The 14,207-nt window shown below is 40.7% G+C and overlaps 1 protein-coding gene across 1 annotated transcript in view; it reads right to left on the bottom strand.

Moving 5' to 3' along the window:
• Positions 1–2,941: 2,941 nt before the first annotated feature.
• Positions 2,942–14,207, bottom strand: part of LOC126051190 (dynein axonemal heavy chain 5-like) — a 160,869-nt gene continuing 149,603 nt past the window's right edge. Inside the window, exons 69-71 of the mRNA XM_049830108.1 lie at positions 9,908–10,116; positions 4,761–4,982; positions 2,942–3,456 (exon numbers count right to left, since the gene is read on the bottom strand). Coding sequence (XP_049686065.1) covers positions 3,238–3,456; positions 4,761–4,982; positions 9,908–10,116 — 650 coding nt within the window. The 3' untranslated portion in view covers positions 2,942–3,237. The remainder of the gene's footprint in view (positions 3,457–4,760; positions 4,983–9,907; positions 10,117–14,207) is intronic.

Here is a 14,207-nt window from a genome sequence, read left to right as displayed (position 1 = left end):
TGTATTCATGTTACGGAAAGGCGACTGTGAGAAAGACAAGGGTATGAAGCAGTAAAAGCGGGATAATATTAATGCATGCATTCTGTATAAGTAGAGGAAAAAATCAGAATATTGTAACTGAAGTTTCCTCGAGATCTTTTAAAGAATTGTTACTCTATCCTGAGGATCATAGGGCTCATGAACATAACTGACCAGACAAGGGAATTGTTTTGTTTTCCATTCTCTGTGCTTTTTCTGAGCTTCACTGCAATTAAAATCTATTCTACAAAGCCACTGAAGTACAGGGCCAATCCATAACCCAATTCTTTGTTTCCTATCATCATCGTTATCGACCAGCCACAGCCTCAGGGATTATGAGACAGACAGCCTTTGGAGTATGGAATGCTGTTACAGGAGCCAGTGCCCTGATATCAGATATGTTTGTAAACACGGCCACTATGCTGACATGGGGTGCAGGACTATATTGCTCTCTTCATTCTTAAACAGAGTTGCCTTCAAAGCACTTATCTAAAGCAATTACTATCTGTGTGAAACTTGTACAATATTGACAAAAGCTGTATGATTGTATTTAATATCTCAGATTCATTTTAACAGCAGAGCATAACTTGGTTATCTATATACATTGTTTGAGGACTCCTAGCTAATTGTTAATCTATAATTTAAATATAATTAGTTTGATTTCAAATATTCTGCCTGCCGGTTCTTTCATTTAGCCTGGTGTACATCACATTTGAAGTGAAACAGCTTTAGCAATAGTAACTAGGGAACACTGGTTGGGGAAGGTCAATGTTATACTATGTCAGTGACATTTCAAATCAAATTAATGTTGTCAGATTGGAAGCAGCAACTCCACTGAATGGAAGGGCAGGATAGGGCAAAGGAGGGAGAGAGGGGGAGGAAGACATGTCTTTCAACAGTAAATTGTACACCTCTGCTGTACTATAATTACATGCAAAGAGAAAAGAAGGTTTTGCTTATAGGATAGATCAGAGGGTTTGGTTGGCTGTTTTTTCACTGGTTATAGGAAGTCTTTCTGGAACCAGGCGACTGCATGTTCTTCTTCCAGTTCTGTATAAAACCGTAACTATCTTCAGGGAAATACGCTATGACTTGTCTGGTTCTTCTGTAATATGGCCTGCATTCTGTTCTGCAAGATTTGACGTTTTCCTAAACTGACAAACAGGGTTTAGTTACTGAAATGAAAATGTCAAAGTTCAAAGAAGCTATTTCTTTGCATTTTTATACAGCAGAACACTAAGTGCTAGAACATAATTGCCTAGAGATTTTCTTTATATAGCATTTAATTTTCTCATTTTACTTGACAAAGAAAGGAAGTGATGCAGTTTCCATGGAGCTTATCATGTAGCACGGCATATAACCTCTATCAAATATGTATTTTTTAATGTTTACTTCTAACTTCAATTGTTCAGAGGATGATTTGTTTTCATAGCAAGCAGTGAGTTCTTCGGGTGTGCTCTTCATTTTAAGTAAGTTATTATCAATGTTACTGACTTGAATTTTACATGTACCAAGAGATCAGAGTTAATTTACTCCGTATCCCCTCATACAGGTAGGGGATGGGGAGAACACTATGGTTTACAACCTCAAATTCTGTACAACAGCACAGCCTTTCACTGCTTGAAGTCCCCATTACCTTTTTCGTAATTTCCAGGAACAATGATCTTGAAGCCCAGTCCTTCACCCTTCTCAGAAACAAAATTCTCAATGAAATCAGTTGATGTATGACTGTACTGCAGGGAGGCTCGGTGTATATTTTTTGAACAGGTGGTTTCACTTGGTAAGGTAAACCACCGGCACTGCATGTGCAACAAGTGCTGCTCCCGGCTCAGTGGGAGAAAGGGACCCTGTCCCCGCCTGCTCTGTTTTCCAAGAAGAAATCTGGCACTTTCTGCTTAGTTGTGAGTGGGAGTGTGAATATCAAACTTCCTCACAGAAAGAGGCCAGCAATTGCTAACTGCAGAGTAAAACTGGTTATGAGAAAGGATGAACTACTTTCTTAGACACCAGCGGAAAAGAAATTGAAGTGTTTATACAAAAATCGAAAGTGTTTACAAGGAGAAAAAAAGCGATTAACAAAACACTCACTGCAAGTGTTCTTTCATAACATCCAACAGCAATTTCTTTTGCTTTGAATTTGTGCTAGTGAAAAAAGCCAAACACGTTTTCTGCCAATAGTTGTCTGTCTATTAAAAAAGAAGCAGCAATCACCCTTCAGTTACAGGGTAGACAGCAATGGTGGTAATAAACAAAAAAGACTTTAACCATTTCAGGTGAATCTACTCCCAGAAAGGGCCTATGTGTCTTCTACTTTTTTTTTTTTTTTACCTAAACTGATCCAAATACAGAATAAAATCCAGTTAAGAGGTTTGAGTTTGCAGGATTCAGGCACTAATGCCAATGGAGCAAATACTAATTAAGCCAAACTGGTGCTCAGATTTGTTTACTCTGAGAAGAGTTTCAAAATGTTTTTCTCGCTAATAATAGGGGTGTGTGCACATCTTCCTTATAAAGGGATATAGGTTTACAAACGAGTTAATATCTGCAAAGGCCACTACTTGTGCAAAGATAAACTTGCCTGTTTGTACAGTTTCTGTGATCATTAGCATAAACAACCGACTATTGAAGGAAATGGTAGCATCCATTTGTAAAAGCACCCAGTAAGTTTACAAGTGCAAAATCAACGGAACTGTGCATTGGAATACATGCAGAGAAACAGAAAGTTTTACCATACATTTAATTCACTTGTCATTACAGCTTTAATAATGCTATGGATGATAGGTTTTTTAACTACAAAGTTGAATTTTAAAAGATTTATACCATATTACGAAGAAGTCTTGTAGTAAGAAGAGAAGATAACATCTACAAAAGAACCACCATAAATGTTAAAGCATTGTCACTGTCACAAGCACTTTTTTCCTAGTGTTTCCATTATGAGCAAGCTAGTTGATTATATACTTACTTGCTTTATAACAGTTGCCAAATTTTACACCTGCAACTGTTTTCCCTGTGAGATTCCCAGGTTAAATACATTTAGCATTTTTGCTGTGAACAGAGTAAACTGATCTATGTGTAATGAACACAACTCTATATGTCACTTGTTAATTCCCATACCCCTGTTGAGAACGTAGCCACCACTTAGTCAATAATAACAGCAGTCCTACCGGCTGCAGATTAATTTTCCTAGGTGCTTCTTTCTTTATAGCTATCTGTTTGTCCTTATTTTGAATTGCAGAGCAGTGCAACCCCCCGTAAAGTCCAATGATCGGGATTCTGCACTGTTTTCAGATACAAAGAGAAAATGTATGTCAGATCTGTTCTCCGAGGCTTTTTGTAGACAGGGCAGGAGTACAGACTTCCTTGTTGCTTCTTTGGGTCATGTAGTGCTGTTGTGCTAACAGCATACACGTGGACTACAGGAAGACTTGTGAACAGCACCTGAGAATGTTAAAAGAGACATGAGGCTCAGCATTAAAGAAGCAGGATAGAGTGTCTGAACTCCAAATGCTGGAACGAGATTCAGTGATAGCCTTCAGCAAAAGCACCAGCACCTCGGCAGAGGTACACATGAGAACACAAGTCCTACGATCACCACTACATTGATCCTAACTTTAAGCCAGTGGCAGCTCAGGGCCAACAGACGTCAAGAAGCCTGGAAGGAAGAGAAAGCAGTAGAAACCTGGAAAACTGCACACCATGGAAATAGATGGAAAAATGACAGCAAGGTTCTAGGAGGGAGAGAGACCGATGTCTTTTTTCCCATCCTTTGCCCCTTTGGCTAGTGTTCCCCATTCGTTCTCCACCTACTGTTCCCTTAATGGCAGACCTGGAGCTATAAAGGCCAAGCTGCATTTAGGAAGCCTTGAGTGTTTATCCAGACTAGATCTCCTCAGGTCTTCTAGCAATATGAAGTATTCATTGGCAAGGGGGGAAAAAACATCCAAACACAAGAGCAATGTGGAGGCTTGCTGAACATTCCAGAGCACTTGAGTAAACTCCACGTTTCAAGGTGTCTTTTGACCAACTAGGGCAACAGTTGTCACCAGAAGCTACAGCTGGCAAGGTTTGGATTGGAAAAGTTTGATCTCAGCCAGACACAGAAGTGTTTTACCTACGGAGAGGGATTACCTGAACTCCAATTCTGGGACAGTTATCACTGGTTTGGAAAAAGTTCACCAGTGCAGACAATGGCAGCTTTCCCTGGCAGTGACCACAGCATCTAATCACTACTCCATAGCTAGGTTTTAAATCTGCTTAGTCACATCAGTAAACTTTAAGTCCATGCATGGATAACTGAGCATACGCTTAGAACTAATACTCTTTCTCCTATTCAAAAACAAATGCCAGGGACTTCTAGTCATCCAAACACTGACCTCCACAGCAGCTGTCATCAAACCCAGTCCTGGGCTTTGGAAGTTGTGATAGGGTCCCACTCGGTCAGTCAAAAGAAGGCTGACTATGGGTTGCACTGTTTTATTCAAACATCGCTGTGCTTCTAGGGCCCCCGAAGCCAAGGGGACTGGCATCTGGTCTAGTGCAGTGAATCCTAATTTAATTTTCTGACAGAAGTCTTTTTGTTCGGTTCTGGTGGGTAAACACTCAGTCCCCTTCCCAGGCCTGCTCGTGTTTTACCCTCTTAAAAACTGTTGTGAAACCACTGCTGCAGGCACTCAGAATACTTTCTGGTGTTCTCTGAGCACACCATATTATGCCACAGTCACTCATGCTCACTTGGTCCTTACCTTTGGTGCCGACTCAACCAGCTTACTGTTTCTGCGGTCCCAACCTGCACCTTCGAGGAAAAGGCCGTATATGTACACCCCACCAATGTCAGCAGGAGGAGGGCCAACAACATCTTCTTTCATCATCTTGGTCACTTCATTGTGTAAAACAACACTGTCGAGTGCCCACCCTTTTGCTACATTCATGCGAGTTGTCTCTTGCCTCATAGCAGTTAGGAATCCCTAAGGAGATTGAATATGACAGAGTGTTTTAAAATACTTGAACTTACCCATTTCAATCTGTTTTTTCCTATATAATAGTGACATCAGCAGTATAAAACCTCATGCCACAGAATTTTATCTGCATACAAAACTAAATTCAGTTGGGCAAACCCAGTGCTTTCCTATATTTTCCCAGTACCATGCATTCTTACATACTTGGTGTGCATTGTTGGTGCTAAGAAGTCACCAAATTGGCTTATTTAACATATCGGAAGCTGCACGTATAACTCACCTCACCTCACATGCCTACTTTACAACCAGCCAGATGGAGAGAGGTTTACAAGGCTGCCAGATTAATGTGTTTTGTGAAGTTCCAAACACAGGTAATTGCTAAGCCACAAATAACACTGGTATTTCATGCGCTATATTACTCTCCTTTTCTTATACCAACATTGTAAAATTGCTTTTCAGTCAACAAATCATGAAGCATTTTACAGAATACAAAGGAAGTACAAATTGGAATAATGTAGTTAAATAGTGAAATGCCTCTGTTACTTTGCTCAGTGCAAAGCCTTAATATACTACAACAACGTACTATTGTAGACACCAGCAAGATAAACTCACAGCTCTTCAGCAGTACAGAGTGAAACTCACTCTCTGTTCTAAAGAGCTCCAGTCTCATGATACGGTGACAAGCTACCACAAGACAAGCTGAAGATGCTAGTTAGCTTCTCATGTAACTGTCCACGTGCACACACACTGCAGTACAAGGGAAATACCTTAGCCCTAAGAGACAGGAGGATAGAGACTGCTTTGCACTTCCAGTGGACACGCTGTGGATGTACACCGTATTTTACCCTATGGAAACCCATTTGCATAGCCATGATATGAATGAATAAAACACAAAAATTGAAGATGCAAGAGCAAGAGGGACTTACTGAGAAGGACAACTAAGAAGGAAGAAGTTTCAGAGCAGATTTCAGAGCAGAGAAAGATGGTATCTGGAGACAGAGATGGGAGAAAACAGAGCCACGTGGGGAACACAGAAAGGTGGGTATTAGAGAGCCAACAGCACAGCTAGGAAGAAATCAGGAGCAATGAGGGAATTGAACAAGCTTTTTCTTTTTCTTCAATATTCACAGTGCAGGATGCTCTGCTGAGCTACTGTTAGGGCCAAATGAATGGAAAGAAGTCAGACGCAGAAACATTAGCACAGCGGTCTACTGAGTGCACAGGCCAGTCTTTGGCTGCTGGGACTGGAGTGCTTGTTGCACGTGCTAAGCACTTTGTAGCTACGCAATACCCTTCAAGTTATGAGAACATGAGATAACATCCATGAACTCAGATGTTTTGGTTAATTGACATTGGTTGCTTCTCATTAATATAATTCCAGAGACCTCAGGACAAGTGTATTAAAGAGGTTTTGTGATAGCACAGATAACTGTAATTACGTTTGAAGTAGTTGAGAACTCTAGCAGATAGCTAAGGGAGACAGGATTAAAGGCCAAGTTCTTCTATCAGAGATGCCATTAAATGAAAGGAAAATCCTTGTAGTTAATTTGTGGAATTTTAATTTGTAGAAACATGCTAGTACCAATAGTTTAAAATACATGAAGTGTTCACTGCCAGAAGGCCCCAGAGGGCTACTGGATCCCAGATAAACTGAAATATTAAAGAAAGAAGAGCCTGAAGAGGACAGCACAGAGCAATGACTGTATTAAGGGAATCAGTTCAAAGGCACTGTGGAAACACTAGCATGAAGTGAGCTCGGAGGTGTCAGTTGTCTTCAGGGATAAGATTTAGACTGCAGACTATTCTTACAGAGACGGCAGGACCTATATGCTGTCTGCAGTGGGACTTGTAACACTTATCTGCTTATTTGAATGAATCCTAGACAGTGTTTAAAGACTACAGCTGTGAGTTGGAGGCCCAGCTGGGTATCGCAGAGCAGGTGAATAGCACAATAAACAGCAAGAAAGAATCAAGTGGCTTGAGGTGCCACCGTATGGCTGAGGGCTTGCCTCCCCCCAAAACCCTCTGTCAGGGACATAATGGACCACTTGCTGTGACATTTGTTTTGATTTCTGGTAATCTTTGTCTTGTTTTGTTTGTTTGTTTGTTTGTGCAGGTGTTTGGTTGTTGGGGGGGTTGGGGGGTTTGGGGGGGTAGGCAGAGCATGCTGAGATTTCAGAAATGGGGAAGAGTAATTCTTCCTTCTTCACCTGCTTTCTCCTGAACTTCTCCCTGGCCTGCTCACTGAAGTCTCCTAAAGCTTTTCCCTTTGCCTTCTAAGAACCCATGCAAACTAACTCTGAACCTTCTAGTGAGGGTGTCCATGGAAGCTATGACAAGAAATATGGAAGTCAGTTAAGTCTACTGCTTTCACAATAATATTCTCTCCTTTACCTTGCTTAGGAAGTTCCTTGTTTGTCACTTATTTTGCAATTTCTACAGCAAGCAAATTATGGCAGGTTTGCTAGAATTAAGTGGGCACTGAGGAATGGAGGCATTGTACTTCATGTTCTTACTGGTATTCACATTGCTTTGGCATCTAAGGGTCTTAGAAATAGGCTGAGGGTTCATTATACTAAGTACTATACAATCAGAAAGACAGTTCTGCCTCACAGGACTTAAAATCCATAAATAGGACAAGTGACAGCAACTGGATGCAGAGATGCAAACAGGGAAACAATAAAACAGTATCAGCCACAATATGGAAATTTGGAGGCAGAAATGACATACGCATAGTGTCAAGTGTTGTGAGGAAAAAATCCAGTAACATCAGATTAACTTCCAGGAGGGAAGAAAATTCATGTTACTTCTTGTTTTCTTTACCACAGTTATCTTGGCCCAATGCAGACACACACAGGGAATCGGGTTTCTTTTACACAGAAGCCTGAGCCTGCTCTCATTTGTATCACTACAAATAAAGATTAACTTCTGTGAAATTGCTGAATTTATCCTAGTGTATAAACAGTCCAAGAGAAGGCAGAGTCAGGTCCTGTATTATTTTTTATTGCCAGAATGCCTCATTCTCCCAGTGCTATAAATCTATTTTATTGTCTTGTTTTATCCATGGCATTTATCCATTGACCATAAAGCAAACAGTGAGATCCATGCAAGTATGCAAATTACAAATTACTTAGGAGCTGCATTTCATCTCACAAATGAAAGGATTTTTCTGACAATTTCTCAGGTATTACAAACAAGCCATTAGAACTGCAGCATTAATACTTCATCACCTCAACTTGCTTGAGAAGATGAAAATGAGTTTTCTTAACATATGAAATACTGATTTTAAACACAGCAGTATGACTATTAACAAAATAATAGTTAATTAAATAGAAAAGGAGTCTTTGCTCAGGTGAATTTCTTGTCGAATGAGCCAATCCCACAGCCTGGGTTACAGAAAATGGAGACTATAACAATAACCATCTCATTCTTAAGCTTATGATTGTCAGCACAAATAAATTTTTAAATCAGGCAAGCACAACTCATTATCAGATATTTTTTCTCTGCACACTATGTATTTAGGGACTTTTAGAACTATGTGTTATGAAGTGTTTAATTTTTTGTATTTCTGGAGGCTTTCTCACTTAGTATGGTCTATTAAATCACAACTTGTTTGGGGACATTTTACTCTGATTATTTGGCAGCTTTTTTGAGAAATCCAGATGTATGGATCCAAAAAAATGTAGGATGCCCAATTTGGGCTGGCAAAATTTCAGAACCGAAACAACCCAAAAGCACAAAAAAGCCAGCTAAAATGACCAGTGCAAAATCTGTATCAGCTGTTGCTCATCTGTAGTGCAAAAGCAAACACCAACAAAACCGAAAGCCTATTAGGGTTTCATCCAGCCCTTTCATTGCAAAAGGTCCTTAGGAATATTTTAGAGTGCCACTATCAATGTGTTGCTAACAAACCAAGTATGGAAGCATAATCATTTTATTAAAACTCCTACTCCTCTCCCTCATACCTTTGCTAGGGAACCCTTTGCTCAGGGATTCTGTGAGCACGCTTCCATGCTATAAAGTGGTATCAGCAGACAGCTGACACAGACAGCATAGATGATAGATGGATATTTCCCAGCAGTAGTCCTAGAGAATATTTGCCACTGTTGCTTTCTCTATTCTAGGCAGCTGTTTCAGCTAGCTTTTGCATTGCTAACAAGTACTAAGATTAAAATAGATCTTTAAAATAGCTTTTTGCTAAGGCTTCACAGAAACCTGTTGGCTGGATACTCTCACAATGACTCACTTCCACAACTCCTACTTCCCACAAACATCTGTGAATCATAAAAAGCTTTAATGAACGTGGATAGCCGTGCAAAGAAACTACACATCATCTAGGTATGTATACTTTACTTCTTTTAACTCTGTTCTCAGCTGTTCCCTTTTTTGTGTTTCATTTTGTGCCAGGTTTTTATTTTAGATGGTGCAGGCGAGAGGCTGTATTTTTTTTATATGTCTCTGCAGAACAAGTCTGGCACAATTCTGTGGTGGTATAAATAACAACCCTTCTATTTCAAGGAACTGATTTGCAAGGATTGAGAGCCAAGTCCAAATCTCTTCTTCCTATGTCAAAGTTTTGAAACTTACCTTGCTTTGTACTCAAAGGGATTTTCATACAATGAAAGAAAAACAGATTACTGTAACAGAGGAGGGGAAAAAAAGGAGGATAATATTGAAATGTGAAAAGATGTATTTACCCAATTTCCACACTACAGTTAAAGCAACCAGAAGATGCATTCCATTATTTCAGTAACGTTCTTTTGGTCTAGCAAAAATTTCTTCCATAGATGTTAAAGTTAATTTATCCTACATTTATGCTAAAAATGGAATTTAAATTACACTTTGTATAGTCACAATTGAGTCAGCTTGAAGTTCTCTCAAGGTCTAATTCAACTGTTACATGGGGGTTAGAAAGATCAATCTGGCAGTCTTACCTGTGGATTAAAGAATCCTGTCATCCAGAACTGATTTGGTCGGCCATCCTGCAGCCAACTGCTGAACTGCTGGTTTCTTTCAAGAAGCTCAGTAAACCAAAATCCTAACGTAGCCGACTCCCAGGAAATCCTAAACCATAGTTTTGGAATTCTAGCATCATACATATTATCTAAAGCATCTTGCAATTCTTCTGACATAATTATAGTTCCTGGAAGATAAGTAAAACATTCAGAATGAACTTTCCCCTAGATTGTAAAGGCAATTAAAACTTTCAAATGACATTCTGAGGCTAATAAACCTTCTTTTATTGTGCCTTAATTGCACACCTGTTGCACTAAAGTCTTATCAGTTTGCAGTTAATTTGCTCAAACTTACAAGACTTGATTCAAAGTTAAAGGTGACAAGATAAATTATATTTCTTTGGCTATTTTGATCAGAAATAAAGATTTTTTTTCAAACAACTCCTTCTCCCTCACACGTAGTATTTATATTCATTATATTCACACTGTGTTTGGAATGTGATTAATCATTTCAATTTTGTTTATATATTTTAATGGATCCCACATACATGATCAATGATAGAGATGTACTGTGTAACTCATCCATATCCTAAGCATGTACTGACAGTGATTATATTCATGAAATTCACTGTTATTAATGATAACTTTGTACATTTCCATTATCAAGATTCCCAGTGGGAAAGCAGTATGTAGAATAAACCTAAAGGCAAGATTTTTTTATATATTTTTCTGGCAGTGGCAGTGCGTGCTCGCATATTCCATGCATAGTACTATTGCCTCCATTAAAATATTGCCATTTACTAAGACAATGATTTTTCAGTGACACTCACCATTCCATGTGCCAGAAGTTCCTACATCTTATCAGCTTGTACTCTCAATAGTACTAAGAGCTGGCAGATGGCCATGCCTCAGGATGTCTTTTCTATTCCAGTTTAAATATTTTAAATTATAGAAACTGGTCTGTTAGCCCCCATTCCAATTAAATGTTCGTGTAATACCATTGTTCAATGCATCATCATACTCACGACTGCTGTAATTGTCACAGGGATTACATGAGATACCAAAGAGAATTAGGTGGTTTCCACCACAGAATATGTAAAGGAAAGAGAAGAGGTCTTGGTGACTGCAAACAAAAGCTGCAGTGGCCCATCCAAATGTATCTGTATGGAAACGTGGCCAGTAATAGTAAGCATTTCAAATCCCTTCCTTCCATTGAGGTTGGCAGGTCCCCAGTTCAGGGGAAGGAGGAAAACATCCAGAAGCCAAACACCAGCTTTTAATTTAGATGAATGCAGTGGCTACCCTGAACACTTGTATAACAGTGTGTGCAAATCTGGTACTTTCTGCTATATATCAGTGGCAAATAGGCTTTGTTTTCTTCTAGCAGATAATGACCTGCTCTCATTTATACACACCTCTTTTTGTGCAACAAATGCTATCAGATAACCATGAACTTTTACAAAACTGTAAATATTAAAAAATAGTGCCTATCCCGCTGTGGTGGTTCGACCTTGGCTGGATGCCAGTTGCCCACCGAAGCCCCTCTATCACTCCCCCTCCACAGCTGGACAGGGGAGAGAAAATGTAATGAAAGGTGCGTGGGTTGAGGTAAGGACAGGGAGAGATCACCTAACCAATTACTGTCACAGGCAAAACAGACTTCACTTGGGGAAAAATTAATTTCATTTATTACCAATCAAATCAGAGTAGCATAATGAGAAATAAAAAACAAACCTTAAAACACCTTCCCCCCTCCCTGCTCCCTCCTTCCCACCTCAACTCCACTCACAATTTTCTCTCCCTCCTCCCCAGCAGCGCAGGGGCACAGGGAATGGGGGTTGGGGTCAGTTCCTCACACGTCGTCTCTGCCGCTCCTTCCTCCTCAGGGGGACAACTCCTCACTTGTCCCTTGCTCCAGCGTGGGGTCCCTCCCATGGGAGACAGTTCTCCATGAACTTCTCCAACCTGGGTCCTTCCCACAGGCTGCAGTTCTTCATGAACTGCTCCAGCGTGGGTCCCTTCCCCGGGCTGCAGTCCTTCAGGCACAGACTGCTCCAGCGTGGGTCCCCCGCGGGGTCACAAGTCCTGCCAGAAAACCTGCTCCGGTGTGGGCTCCTCTCTCCACAGATCCACAGGTCCTGCCAGGAGCCTGCTCCAGCGCGGGGTTCCCATGGGGTCACAGCCTCCTTTGGGAACCCACATGCTCCAGCGTGGGGTCCTCCTTGGGCTGCAGGTGGAGATCTGCTCCCCCGTGGACCTCCCCGGGCTGCAGGGGGACAGCCTGCCTCACCAGGGTCTTCCTCACCACGGGCTGCAGGGGAATCTGGAGCACCTCCTCCCCCTCCTTCTGCACTGACCTGGGGGTCTGCAGGGTTCTTTCTCTCACATGTTCTCACTCATCTCTCTGGCTACAGTTGCTGCTGAGCACCAGCTTTTCCCCCTTCTTAAATACGTTATTCCAGAGGTGCTACCACTGTCACTGATGGGCTCGGCCTTGGCCAGCGGCGGGTCTTGGAGCCGGCTGGCATTGGCTTTGTTGGACATAGGGGAAGCTTCTAGCAGCTTCTCACAGAAGCCACCCCTGTAGCCCGCCCTGCTACCAAAACCTTGCCACACAAACCCAATACACCTGCATTCTCTGTGATGGCTTCGTAGTCAGGTTCAGCATCATGTTTTGGGCTAGCTAAGAGTCTTTTATAACACAGTTAATAAACTTTCTCTTTGGGTACAAATCTTCTCTAACATATAACCAAGAGCACCAACATTTAAGAAAGAAGCCACTCTGTGTCATCTCTCCTTTGCCTAGAAAAATGTAATATTAGACCATACACTCTATTCACACTGTGGAGGCAGAAAAATTGGACAAAATCATGCAGCACATGTTGGTTTCAACTTTGGAGCAACCATAGTGAGGGCAGAAAACAAGTGAAGAGCATCCCATTTGAGCCCTGGGGACCATTATAATCTGAACTAAGAAAGAAAGAACTCTTTCATCTCTGGTTCTTCCTTGTTTTCACGCTGATGCAGCCAACTTTCTCCTGCAACAAGGGTTGTGAGAAAGACACATTTTCTTCCCTATTTTTGTGGGCGGGCTGGAGCTTTTCAAATAGGGAGATTACAACCAGTCTCTGCCCTGAAGCATGGTGAAATCTCTTAGGATGTCTGCCCATTATGACTCAGAGCAGCTGCTGAGAACACTAAGCCAGAGTGTTCTTGAGGATGAGGTATGTTCACAGTTCTGGCCTGGCCCATATAGCTGCATAAATATTCCTAGTGAGTGGGTGTCATCTCTGGCAGTAGGCATACCGTGCTTGAATTTCAGCACTAAATGACATCTGTGGGTGTTGGGATGCATTCTTGCAGCAAAAATACTCTGATAAAAATAATTTAAAAAATAAAGTAATTGTCAGAAATAAAATTAGTAACACATGAGAAAAATAATGGCATCTTTCTAGAGAAAGGTGATACAGGTGTTTGAAAAACTGTATTTGATTAATTGAATGAGTAGCACACCATAGGCTTCTCATATTTTAATTCTGAGAAGCTCAGAGCACTGGTTACCATATGAAGAGACTGAATGTCCTATGAACTTAACATGACAGGCTTGAATGTTCTATGAATCAGACAGGCCAGCTGTTTATAACTTGGTTATTTGGGGGTTTACTTCGTGATATTCCCTTTCTTGAATGGAGTAAAGCCCATCTGAAAATGACTCATGAAAGGTCAGGCCAGCTAAAGACATGAGGGTATTTCCATGCTTCAAAAATTGTATGTACTGTAACTATACTGTTTGCACAGTACATACAGTTTGGAAGTTAGGATTCCCCTTTTTCATTGCCCTAAATTTATACCGTCTCCCTTCTAAACCACATCTAAATCTATCCAATTGCTGTGTAGTGAATAAGCCAAATAAAGCTACTCAGTTCTGAGGATAACTAGATTTTAATGTTAATTAAAGTAAATAGTCTGCTCTTTTAAATTGATCTGGTTTTAGGGTGATTCATTCAATAAATATAATGCTTTGAATGGACTACATCAGGACCTTGTATTATGTCATTGAGTTGCCCCTTTTCACTGCCATATCTACAACAAGCTGAATCTGAAAACTCTGGAATTTGTAAAATTTGGATCTACATTTTGAATTTCACATTTGGGAAAGCCTGTGTCTGGACTAGAAAACATGCATATCTTATTTAAATGAGTGGATAAAGTTAGGAACAAAGGAAGGATCTTAAACTCCAGCATGAACCAAAAAAAGCTTCAATCCACTGACTGATTC

This window comes from Accipiter gentilis, chromosome 27 (genome assembly GCF_929443795.1).
Source record: "Accipiter gentilis chromosome 27, bAccGen1.1, whole genome shotgun sequence".
In the NCBI taxonomy this organism is placed as follows: Eukaryota; Metazoa; Chordata; class Aves; order Accipitriformes; family Accipitridae; genus Astur; species Astur gentilis.
This window is presented reverse-complemented; position numbering and strand designations above follow the sequence as displayed.